The following is a 13,365-nucleotide window of genomic DNA, read 5'->3' as shown; positions in this document are numbered from 1 at the left end:
AATCTGCCTAACAGTGTATCTCAAGTTATTTTGGCTTCCAGAGTAATTCTAATAGAAGGACTTGGTTTTAAATGGAAGAGTATCATGCCTAGAGGAGGGTGAGTCCTTTTACTGCAGTTGGAGTGTGAGTAACCCACCCTGAAATTCAGGTGGGCCCTGCTCAGTGGCAGGTGAGTTGACCCAGCAGACACCAGGACAATAGGCAGCCCCAAAAGACTGTAGTGGGGGGGGGGGGGGGGGAGGTAGCACTGAAGTCTACCTCCCCCAGAAGGAACTGGAGCCTGGAAGCCTGGACTACATCAGAACAAGAAACGAGACTGAGGAAGAGGCTGCAGACGAGGACTAGTGGAGACGACTGAAACATGGATAGGAGACAATACGAGAACAGGGACTGGAGACGATGCTGGAGCAAAGACTGAAGCCAATGCAAGAACACCCAGGAGACCCGTTGCAAAGGCGCACGCTAAGGATCTGATGCTCCATTTGAAGAAGCTGGCCCTTGACGTCATCCCTAGGCATCTGACCAATAATTGACAGGCAGAGCCCTGAAGACAGGATCTCCTGTGCACGTGTATGCCTAGGACACTCGGTGCTGGCTGGCATGGAAAATCCCTGCAAGAAGCAGCTTGCAGGATCGGGGGTGCCCCCATGATATTGGAAGCTATGATGGTGGCAGTCCACTGCCGCAAGGGAACCACCTAGGATCTGGAAGAGCGCCATGGACCCCGACACTCACCGAGTCCAGCAGGTGTGTCGCAGGGCAAAAGGCACGGTGGTGGCCGTAACAGAGATTTGCTATCTGGTGTGTTAGAAGGGCCCTAGATTCATTTTCTTGTCCCAAACAGAAGCTGATTGAACACCTTTTACATTTGTCTGAGTCAGAATTGAAAATCAGCTCCATTAGGGTATACTTTAGTGCAGTTGGTATTTATCACCATGTAGAAGGTAAATCCATCCCTGTACAGCCTTTATTTTCAGATTCATGTGGGGCTTGTATCTGTTGAAGCCTCCCACAATATCTTGGGACCTCAGTGTCATGTTATCCCAGCTGATGAAAGCTTTTTTTTTTTTTTTTTTGAGCCACTGTTTTTGACAGTGTAACTTTAGCATACGGAGTGAATTCTAGGCTTTAGTTTTAGATCCACCTTATACTAAGTTTTACAACACGTGGTTTTGCATTCTCCGCCAAACTTCCTTCCTAAGGTAATGTCAAATTTCCATCTTAGTCAATTGTCCTGCCAATATTTTTCCCCGTGTGTCATGCCCACAAAGGTGAAAGCACAATGCACACATTTGATTGCAAGAGAGCCTTAGTCTTCTTGGAGTGGCAGATAACTGTTTTTAAAAAGCTTTCTTCAAAAATGCTGGTGGTTTTGAGTGAATGGATTGTACTATTTTTTTAATAACCTGATGCAATAAGTGGTGGTGTGTTTTGAATATAGAAACAAAAAGCTGGGTTGACTTCTTTGTTTATTTGACCTCAATAAACCAGGGGCTGCTGTTAACCAAATGCACTCTATCTAGCTGACTAGCAGACTGCATTTCCTTTGCTTATGCCCATGTCAGCAACTCATAACATAAGAGCTATGGCTGCATTGGTAAACCACTTGAGGTCAGCCTCCGTGAAAGAAATTTGCAAGGCTGCAACATGGACTTACAGTCTCATCCCACCACTGTCTAGAAAGAGGCTCCCAACATGCCAGTCTGTCCTGTAGAATCTCTTTGGGGACTAGAATCCAACTTCATCCCCCCAGACCCATTTCTTTACTTATGTGATCCACAAAGAACTATGGATTAAGCAGAATAGAAGACTTATAAATAATAAAATATGTTAGTATCTGCCTGTTCCACTGCCTTGCGCATTTATTATTTTCTCCTTTTTTCTATTGAAGGTGGCCTGTAGCTGTAAAGATTGCTATCCTTCTTGTCTGAAGAAAACCAAGTTACTTACCTGTAGCAGATGTTCTCTGTAGACAGCAGGATACAAGTCCTCACATATCCACCTACTTCCCCAAGGAGTTGTGTTCTACTGTAAATTTTATTACTGGACTGAGGTGGTCCCCTATGAAAGTGGTAGGCAAGAAAGTGGCACATGTGCGTGGTGAGGCTGCTTGAAAAACCTCTAGAGCAGGCTTGTCTAAGTTCAGTCCTCAAGGGCCACAAGCAAGCAAGATTTTCAGGATGTCCCAAATGAATATGCATGAGATAGATTTGCATACCATGGTGCTGTTGGCCATGCAAATCTATCTCATGCATATTCATTACGACTATCTTGAAATAGTGGACTGTTTACAACACTCAAGGACTGATTTTTTTTTTGGACAAGCTTTTGCATGCAGGACTCCATCGTTGACAACTCTTGTGATGTGAGAACACGTTATCTTGCTGTCCATGGAGAAAATCTGCTACAGGTAAGTAACTTATTTACTAAAGGGGTGGCCTCTATTCTGGGGATATATCAGTGGTTATTCTACTGCATGCACTGGAGTACTGAGCACCAGCAAGTGGGTCATATTACAAAGAACATCCAAAATTGATGGGGCTGCTCTTATCTCCTAGGCGCATCTCTTTAGCAGAAGCTTTTCTGACAGCGGATATTGTCCTGACCACACTGCAGAACATCACAGAGGGCCTGGTGGTTTATCCAAAGGTGAGCAAAGAAGCTGCATCAGCAGACCATCCATTCTGAACTTCTATATATAACACATAGGCATAGGACAACAGAGAGATATCAGACAGGCCCTTCTAGTGGCAAACCATGAAGAACAGCTGCACTTCACAACAGTGACAACTAGGGCTACATTTCAGTAAAAATTTTAGTTGCAATTAATCACACAATTAAAAGTATTTTTTTTATTTATTTCCCGCTGCAGCTCCTTGTGACTTTAGGTAAGTCACTTAACCCTCCATTACCCGAGGTACAAAATAAGTACCTGTGTATTATATATAAACCGCTTTCATTGTAACCACAGAAAGGCAGTATGTCAAATCCCATCCCTCTTCCCTAAAGGACTGATAATCTCTCTGTCTTCCATCCCCAGATCCTACATATCTTCCTTTCTGTTCCTTCTCTCCCTCTCCTCTTTCCCCAGATCATAAGAATAGCCATACTGAGTCAGACCATCCTCTTACCAACAGTGGCCAATGCAGGTCACAAGTGCCTGGCAGAAACCCAAATAGTAGCAACATTCCATGCTACCAATCCTAGGGCAAGCAGTGCTGTCCCATATCCATCTCAATAACTGACTGGCCTTTTCCTCCAGGAACTTGTCCAAACATTTTTTTTAAACCCAGATACTCTAACTGCCGTTACCCCATCCTCCAGCAACGAGTTCCAGAGCTTAACTATTCTTTATTGAAAAAATATTTCCTCCTAGTATTTCCATGTAATTTCTCAGGGGTCCATTCTCTCTCTCTTTCTCACTCTCTTCCCTCCCTCCTACACCTCTCTCTCCTCCCTCCCCTCTCCCTTCTCCCTCCCCTCCACCTCCAGGAGTAGTGACACAAACTTATTTATTTGTGATATTTGTGTTCAAAGTGGATTACATATAAGAAAGCATCAACATAGTATATAATCAGATAGGTTGCATGACTCTTTCTAAATAAGAATGTTACAATGAAGCAAAGGCAAACGCAGTTATTAGGAATGAAAACCAGGCCGATAACATACAAGTCAATTTGTTTTCTTAATAAGAGAAGTGCTTAATAGGAAAGCTTTTAATAATTTGCAAAACCTTAAATAATCATTTATATTGGGAGTGGGCAATTAGCATTAATAGCATTTTAACGCCGGCTGATTTTTTAAAAAACGTAGACCCTTCCCCCTGCATTTACCTCAGCAGCAGGGCTCGGGCTTTTCTTTTCTTCCTCGCTACCTCAAGTCCTTTTTCTTCCCCTGCACCGGGCTCTGCAGATACTTGAACCGCACCGTGCAGGAAGTTGGGGGAAGTCTCACTGTTTCAAGTCTGGTGAGACTCCCCCCAACTTCCTGCACTGCGTGGTTCAAGATTCTGCAGAGTCCAGCCTTGCAGGGGAAGAAAAAGGACTTTGAGGCAGTGAGGAAGAAGAGAAAAGCCCGAGCCCTACTGTAGAGGTAAATGCGTGGAGAAGGGGGCGGTCTGCATTTACAAAATTGGGGTGCATGAGAGAATCTGAGTGAAGGCTGGGGAGGGAGGCATAAGAGAATCTTGGTGAAGGCTGTGAGGGGGGGCATGAGAGAGACTGGGTAAATGCTGGTGAAGGTGGCATGAGAGAAACTGGGTGAACGCTGATGAAGGCTGGGGAGGGAGGCATTAGAGAAACTGAGTGAAGGGGACATAAGAGAATCTGAAGGCTGAGGAGGAGGGCATGAGTTAGAAGAAACAGGGTGAGAGAGATGAGCCAGTAGGAAAGGGTGAGAAATGCCCAAAATGCATGCTGTGATTAAGCACAATTAATCATTCAATTAAAATTTTTAATCATTGCCCACCCCTAATTTATTTATCTGTTGTATAGGTAATGAGTTCCATAACTTAGTACTCTGGTATGTAAAGCTGATGGCATGGATGAATTGAGTTGTATAGTAATTTCTTGCAAGTAGGGTAATGGAGTGTGAGATATTTTCCTGAGGTTATTGATACATTGTGTGATGGCAATTCAGTTAGGTGTTGCATTTAAGAAGGCAACAAACCATATAAAATTTGGTAGATGAATACACAGATTTTAAAGGTGGTTCTAGTGTTTATAGGAAGCCAGTGTAGTTTTAGTAAAAAGGGAAGCTTTCATATAATGAGGAACTCTGCAGACAAGGTGAGCAGCAGTGTTATGGGTTGTTTACAGTTTTCTGAGGAGAGAATCTTGATTCCTGCATATATAGCATTGCAATAATCAAATTTGTAAAGAACCAGGGATTGGGTGATAGTATGAAATAATGAGCTAGAGAAGAAAGGTTGCAATCTTTTTAGTTTCCAATGTGCATGGAAGACACTCGATACCACCTTAGAAACCTGGTGTTCGAATGACAAGTACTGATCAATAATAACACCCAGGATTTCCATTGTTTGGTCTAAGGAGTAGGACGTATCTTCAGTGATGAAGTTTTTAGAGGATATAGGGTGATAAAGGTTGGTTAGTATTTAGTTTTTTCCCTGTTAAGTTTCAGCTTAAAGGTAGTCTTCTGTTGGTCCTCGGCAGTGGCAGTGTTGCACATATGCTGCCTGGGGCCTGGTCCAGAACTTTCCCTTTGATCCGTCCTGCCCATTCAGAAACAGGAAGTGATGTCAGAGGCAGCGGGATGGGCCAGAGGGAGAGCTTCAGACCAGGCCGAGTATGTGCATTGCTGCCGCTGCCGAGGACCAACAGAAGACTTACCTTTAAGGTAGACTGGTGTGAGGGGGGAGGGATGTTGAATTGAGGATGGGGAGAAAGATGCCAGATTGTGCTGAGGACAGGGGTTGGAGTGGAAGCGTATAGAAGAGATTTTTGGAGGAGACACTGTAAAGTGATTCATTATTTAAATCGTGATTAATAATTAAATCATTAATTGCAGCATTAACTGTGATTAACTTGCAGCCCTAGTGACAACTGCTTACTCCACAAGGGAGGGCCACATTTTACACTGCCCATTCAGCATCACCTTGTAATTGATTGACATGGCGTTGGTTCCCAAAGCTTCCTATTACCCTTGCAGACTAAGCCCTACCTCCTTCCTTGGTTAATGTTATTTATTTTTCTACTCTCTTTCTTTTTTCCCCTCTTGTTCTGGATTTCACATGCTTGTTGTCCAGGTGATTGGAAGACGTATCCGCCAAGAACTGCCTTTCATGGCCACAGAGAATATTATCATGGCTATGGTGAAAGCTGGAGGGAACCGCCAGGTACTTTCTGCAACTTCTTCTCCCTCTGCAGACCCTTTCAACTCATTATTCAGCCTAAAAAAAATCCTTAACCTGAGCCCTTAATGCACCAAAACTACCATGACAAGCTGGGTTAACCAAATTACTTCTTTGCCTAGTTATGTTTATGACATTTTGAGATAGGAAGTGATATCAGGTCTAGATAACAGACCAACACTGCTTAACGGTGACATCACCTCCTGTCTCGACTATATAGTCCAGTGGATCTGTATTTACCAACTTCATATTTTCATTTTTTATTTGCTCTCAACTTGTGATGATCAAAATTCATTGTATTCATATCTGTAAAGGCCTCTTTTACTAAACTGTGCTAGTGATTCCTGGTGCGGCAAATGTGCTGCAGCCCATCTATTTTGAATGGGCTGCATTGCATTTGCCATGTGGGAATTGCTAGAGCGGTTTAGTAAATGAGGCCCTATGTTTGTTTTATTTATTTATTAGGCTTTATTTACTGTCTTTGAAGAAATTCACTCAAGGTGGTGTACAGAAAGAATAAGTCAAACATAAGCAATATATAACTACAGCAATAAAATTATTCAAATAACAATACAACGTATGGCACTACAATGTCAACACAATAAAATATTTTAATAGCATTGTATGATGTCCTTTGGAGAGGGTGTGGTTAGGGATACTCCTTGGGAGAACCTTAGTGACTGACCTTGGAGGTGTGTAGAGAGAGATCCTGTTCCAGTACTCATAGCCATTTCCTTTAAGGACCTTGAAGATCAGACATAGAATTTTAAATTTAGTCCTGCTATGTCTGCAAGATACAAATTAAGACACAAGTAGCCAGTGTTTCAAATTAAAAAAAAAATATGCTGCCACTAAGAGGGAGAAGTGTGCATGCAAAGACTAAAGATGAGGCTGTAGGTTGTGAAGATATTTCAGTAATACAGATAGATGATTTCTTTAAATGTGTTTACATAGTAAATGTGTGACTATAGAAGGTGTAAAGCTCTAACATTGTCTTTCATAACTGGTTTATTTCTGTGATTTCAGACCTCCCTAATAAAAACAGCTCTAGATACAGGCCAAAACATTCCTTATGATCTAGAACTCCCAAGTTCCCACACACAACATTGCTTAGATTGCCAAGAAAACCTTTCATTCTCTGTATGGGTGTAGGAATAGCACAAATATTTCTCACTACACAGGTTCTATGTTGGACCTTTATAGGATTTCTCGGTCTTGGCACACCTGGTGGTAGGCTCAGCGTCTTCTCAGAATGTTGCAGAGGTGACCTCATTCTTTTATTCAACATCTCTTTCCAGGACTGTCATGAGCGGATCCGAGTGCTCTCCCAGCAAGCAGCTGCTGTGGTCAAGCAGGAAGGAGGCGACAATGACCTTATTGCCAGAATTCAGGCCGACTCCTATTTTGATCCAATTCAGGAGCAGCTGGAGAGCCTTCTAGACCCGAAGTCTTTCATAGGGCGTGCTCCCCAGCAGGTGATATGATGTGAAATAAATGAGGCATTAATAGAAAAGCAAAGGAGAAGTGAAGGTTTAATGAGGCATCAGAACCTTAAAGGAGGAAACAGCTATATGGAGATATCAGCATCAAAAATTGAGGCTTTAACTTCTATAGATATTAATGTAGATTTCAATATGTAGGATAATGGCTGAACTTCAGTTAAATCCCAATTAATATATGTATCCATAATGAAAACAAAGTTACAAGTCCCACAATGTTGACAATAATGAACACCAATACTAATGTAACTTCTTCCTTAGGACCTAAAAACATCTGGAACAGGTCCCTGCTGTGTTTTGAGAGACGTTAAGGTTTGAAGGTGAGGGTATATATTTAACTTTCTTTTCCCCCCCCCCCATTTTTTGATAGGTGGCAAAGTTTCTGAAGGAAGAAGTAATCCCTCTCCTGACTCCATACCAAAGCAAAATGGATGTGAAGATTGAGCTTGAATTGTAAATGATTTAGGACAAATATTTATTTTGGAAATAAATCTTGAACATGTATTGATACAGCAAGATGTTGTGTGTGTGTTTGAGATGGCATGTTTCTGTTTCAATCTTACAACTTATTTGCTGTTAAGAAGCTTCCTGTGTGGGAAGTATCTGCATGTTGCACACGTACCACACCCCTCTAGAACACATGTAAGGTTTTTTTCTCTTTTTACATCTCTTTTCATCAAGTTCAGCCATTGCAAAAACAGTATTTAGTCATGAGATGTAGACTGCTTCTCCCCCAGAGCCCAGTATGTATTCATCCCAACCCACATGATTTTTTTGTACATATACTTTTCTTGAGCTTTCTTCTCGTACTCTCTCACTCACACCCCCCATCTCTTGAGCATTACGCGCTTTTGTCACTGTCAAGTGAGACCAGGTGCCATTTGGTAATGTGTCTCTATTACAAGACTATCTGCCAAAGAGAGGCGAGATGCTGTTGGATGATGGCCAATTTTGAAGGTTGCTTGTGATATGCACAGGATGTGCTGTCTTCTGCATTTCTGTTTTGTCCCTCACCTCATCAGTCCAGCCTCCTGCTTCCAGCTTTATCTGATGGCTGCTTCTCCAAGGCCTCAAGCATCCAGCATTTGGAAGAGATATTTACTTGCATATGTAGAAGGAGAGTTTTGGCATGGTGTATAATTAATTGCTGCAAAATTAGGCACAAGTTCAAAGGTTTTGTAATGCCACTTCAATTCTAAACAGTTTTTGTTATAATGTATGAAAACTTTTCAGCTTCTTTTTCTAATAAGTACTAGGCGTTAAGCCCGTTAAAACGGGCAAGATTTGTGTTTTGCAAAATGTAATAATTCTCACCTCCATCCATCCATGTCCAGCAAACCTCCTCTCTCCCCTGGCCTCCCCTCCCCCCAATCCATGTCCAGCAGCCCTCCTGTATCCCCTGGCCTAACCCCGTCCACCAACCATCCTCTCTCCCCTGCCCTCCCCCCATGTCCAGCAACCCTCCTCTTTCCCTTGGCCCCCCCCCCCCCCCCATCCACCAACCCTGCTCTCTCCCATGCCCTCCCCCCATGTCCAGCAACCCTCCTCTCTCCCCTGTCCTCCCCCCATGTCCAGCAACCCTCCTCTCTCCCCTCCCCTCCATCGATCCATGTCCAGCAGCCCTCCTCTCTCCCCTGGCCTCACCCCGTCCACCGACCCTCCTCTCTTCCCTGCCCTCCCCCCATGTCCATCTACCCTCCTCACCGCTGCTCCCTCCCCCCTCCGTGCCGGGCCCCCTGCACTGACATGAGAGCGCCTCTCACCTCCGTGTGAAAGCGCTGCAGGCAGCAGCAAATCGCTCTGCTGCTGCCTGCAGCGCTTCCACACGGAGGTGAGAGGCACTGTCATGTCAGTGCAGGGGGCCCGATACGGAGGGGGGTGGGAGGAATGGGGGGGGGTGGAGGTTGGTGCACCGGCGATGTTGCTTCGGCTCCAGTGGCAGCGTCAGTTTCCCTCTGTTCCGCCCTCTGATGTCATCACGTCTTGAGGCGAGGGCGGGACAGAGAGGGAAGTCTCTACTGCGCATTTGCAGGTGAGTCGGTCACTTGTCATTTATATAGTTAGATTTTTTTAAAGATTCCCCTTAAACTGTCCTAGATTTGAATTATAAAGTGTATCTGACCATATCTGAGAATTCTTCAGGTTTGACCTGTAGTTCTTGGGTTTTAATCTCCAGCTCCGAGTCTCTAGAAGAGTTCCCAGGATCTAAGTGGTAGTGAAGCAGAAAGGAATCCTACATATTGTAGCCTTGTGAATGTCCTCAGCCATGCTTTGCCTGTAATGTTTCAGGGAACACCAACAGAAAGCAAACTGCTCAGCCCTTTTACAAACCTGCCTGTTTGCTTTTGCCTGTAGGCCAGGGGTTCTAAATCCAGTCTTTGGGGCACATCTATTCAGAAAGGTTTTCAGAATATCCACAGTGACTATGCAGGGGATAAATTTGCATGTACTACCTCAATTCTTTGCAAGTTCAGCAGGAAACTCTCTCTTTGGTGGGTCATCTCCTGCACTCTCGACCAAGCGGAAAATTCTCTCGCTGAGACACTGCCACCACTGCACCCGCCACTACTGCTTCTCCTGATGAGCAGCGGCGGCAGCAAAAAAAGAGCAAAAGCAAGCGTGGGGCCTCAGCCTTCAGGCATGCATCAGGCATGATGGTCGTCTGCCCCTGCTGATGTCAATTTCCCATTCTGGGGCAGAGGATCAGCAGAGCCAACAGTGCATGCCTGAAGGCTAAGGCCCTGTGCTTTCTTTTTGTTCTTTTGCCACCACCACTGCTCATTAGGAAACAGAAGATACCAAGGGGAAAGGGGGACATGGAGAGATGCTGAATGGAGAGAGGGAATGAAAAAATGATAGAGTGGGGACACTGAATGGAATGGGGTAGAGAGAGCAAGAAATGAGAAAGATGGGGAGAGAAAGAGAGGACACATTGGATGGGAAAAGGCTGGAGAGAGAGAAGATGCTAGGGAGACCCTGGCTGAAAGGATGGAAAGAGAAAGGAGATGCTGGAAGGGGGGAGAGAAAGATGGAAGATGTTGGAAGGATGGAGACGGAAAGAGGGGAGACCCTGGATGTGAGAATGCAAAGAGGAAAGACGCTGGATGGAGGGGTAGGGAGAGAAAGAGAGGAGATGCTGAATGGAAGGATTCAGGGAGAAAGGGGGAGACACTGAAAGGATGGGGAGAGAAAGGGAAGGGTAGGGAGAGAAAGGGGAGACGCTGGATGGAAGGATGCAGAGAGAAAGGGGAGGCACTGGAAGGATGGGGGAGAGAGAGGGGACATGCTGAATGGAAAATGGTAGAGAAAGACACTGAATGGAAGGAAGGGGGAGAGAGGGAGACACGATGGAAGGATCAGGAGAGAAGGTAGATGTTGGAAGGATGGGGAGAGAAAGGGGGAAGATGGTAGAAGGGTAGTGAAACATGAGTTGCTGCTTGGAAGGATGCTGGATGGAAAGGGGGAGAGAGGATAGAGTTAGTGAAAGACAGGAGAATAAGAGAAATGGGGGGAACAAGAGTGAGGGAAAGATGAAAAGCCATAGGTAGATTAAGTAAAAAGATGGAAATTAAAGACTGGGTACTAAGAATAACTCAAACCTGGACAGCCAGGCAGAAAAATAAATTGAAGAAAACTGAAAGAAAAAGGAGAGAGAAATATGACAACTGGACAGAAAACCCTGGAAAGAGAGTTAAAAGAAGATGAAGGAAAATAGAAACAAGAGACTGGGACCAACATAGAAAAAGTAAATAGCCAGACAACGGTAGAGAAAATAATTTATTTTTAATTTAGGCTAAAGCAATATGGTAACTGTTAATAAAAGTTAATAAATACAAATAAAAACACAACATAGAAAATAAAATGATACCTTTATATTGGAATAATTTTAATAGATTTTGACTAGCCTTCAGAGACCAACTTCCTTCCTCAGGTCAGAAGAGGATACCATAACAGCAGTATACTGTCCTGACCACATACAGTAATTCTGGGAAAACTCTAAATTAATCTTACCCCACCCCCTCATGCCCTAAATCCATCCCTATTGCCACACATTTTTTATGTTCTTAAAATCAGGAGTTTAATGAAAATTTGAGTATAAATTTAGGCACTCGGCCCTAGTAAATTTTCAAAGAGGCAATTTAGGAGCATAATTATCAAAATTAGAAGCATTAATTATTTGAATATCAGGTTATTTTTCTTTACTTCCTTTATTGCTTTAGTATAACTAATAGCTTTTATTTTATAGGCTAGTCTGGTGGAATTAGATCATTTCTTCCACCGTAGTATTGTAAACTACTATAACACTGTTTAGTCTTTAGCGGTATATCAAGTAATGAAATCAAAATATTTGTTGTGGCTTTCTCATACCTCTTTTTACTGTACCACAAACCACTGATGAACCAGGAAGCAGGTTTCTTAACATTGCCTCCCTGGAGTATGTAGGGAGAGGAAGAGCCAGCAGGAGGTGATAGTGCCTCTGTATAAATCTCTGGTGAGACCTAATTTAGAGTACTGGAGGGATTCTCAACCAAGTCCTTGGGATACACCTAGCCAGTCAGGTTTTCAGGATATCCACAATGAATATGCATGAGACTAATTTGCATACACTCCATTGTAGACAAAAGTATTTCATGCATAATCATTGTGGATATCCTGAAAATGTGACTAGCTAGATGTGTCCTGTGCTGAGAACCCCTACTTTAGAAGGTGGGGGGGGGGGGGGTCTTAGGATAAGGATATATAAGGGGAGTAGTCTGGAGTGGAACACAGTGCAAGGTGAATCTGTTTGCTATGTTCATTTCTTGGAACTGTATTTGTAAAGTCTCTCTGTCAGTATGCGTACAATGGGATTATTTAATGGTTGCTTTGGTAAATAGGGCACAATTGATGATGGGGTAAATGGGGGATAGGAGTTATTTAGGGGGATACATTTGTAAAAATGGAAAAGCTCATGGATTGAGTTGGATCTTAGAAAGTGCCTTTTGGTTATTGTATTCTCAAAGATGTAAGATCTTTTTAAGTGTTTAAGCTAATAAAGAAGTTTAACATTAAAATTTTATTAGTTCTTATCAATTAGGAGGACAAGACCTGGTTACTACCAAATGATAAAGAGATCTAGGAGTAATAAGTCTGGAGGGCATGAAGAGCGCTAGTCAGCATAATAGGCAGAGGGAAGACAAAGGAGAGAAAAACAGGCTGGTTAAGTATTGATTTACATACCTATTTAAAGCATACTCATTTGTTAAAGCATTTTTTATTTAATAAGATTTATTGTTTATTATTTTGATGTATTTTATGTGTATTTATTGTAACCCGTCTAGTTAATGGGCAGGCTATAAATTAATAAAGAAAGAAATAATCCCATCTACCTGTTAGAAGGCCAAAAGGTGTAGCTATGAAAACTTCCTTCTCTTGAACTACACAGCAGTATGGCCGCATCAAGATTCTTGGACAAGGTGGCAAGGTCAACCTGCATAGAGTGGCAGCAGGGCTTTAACCTTGGCATCATTGTGCATTGTGATGATGGACATTTATCATTAATGCATTTGACGGTCTTAATTGTGGAGATGCTCTCCAGCAGTGACCACAAGGTGGCAGTATTCCATTATAATAGACAATTCTGATGCTCTATGGCCACTGTTTGTACTGCAGTTGCAGTGACTGGCATTTCCCAGCAAAGATACAAGAATACTATCACAACAATTTCATCCTGAATGTTTCCTAGCAATTCTGGACAAGTATTTTTAGCGTTCATTTCCCTGCAAAAAGGGAAGATATTCTGTATGTTTAAGCTAGTGGTTCCCAAACCTGGCCTGGGGAAATCCCACCCAAGCAAACCAACCACAGGGTGGAAGAAAACAAGTCCAAGTGACCAGCCAGAACACAGAAGTAAAAGCTCCAAACAAAGTTTATTGGGACCCTACATGGCCCATGTTTCGGCAACAAGCCTTTTTCAATGGTCTAAAAACACACGAAGTATTAAAAATAAAAACAAA

General features: G+C 43.1%; 1 protein-coding gene across 1 annotated transcript in view; it reads left to right on the top strand.

Annotated features, from left to right (window-relative positions):
• The window catches only part of ADSL (adenylosuccinate lyase), a 163,636-nt gene extending 155,757 nt beyond the window's left edge, over positions 1–7,879 (top strand). Inside the window, exons 10-13 of the mRNA XM_030210566.1 lie at positions 2,560–2,650; positions 5,766–5,855; positions 7,169–7,345; positions 7,740–7,879. Coding sequence (XP_030066426.1) covers positions 2,560–2,650; positions 5,766–5,855; positions 7,169–7,345; positions 7,740–7,826 — 445 coding nt within the window. The 3' untranslated portion in view covers positions 7,827–7,879. The remainder of the gene's footprint in view (positions 1–2,559; positions 2,651–5,765; positions 5,856–7,168; positions 7,346–7,739) is intronic.
• Positions 7,880–13,365: the final 5,486 nt, after the last annotated feature.

The sequence above is a fragment of the Microcaecilia unicolor genome, chromosome 1 (assembly GCF_901765095.1).
Source record: "Microcaecilia unicolor chromosome 1, aMicUni1.1, whole genome shotgun sequence".
NCBI lineage: Eukaryota > Metazoa > Chordata > Amphibia > Gymnophiona > Siphonopidae > Microcaecilia > Microcaecilia unicolor.
Note: the sequence above shows the minus strand (reverse complement) of the source record. Positions and strands in the feature narration are given on the sequence as shown.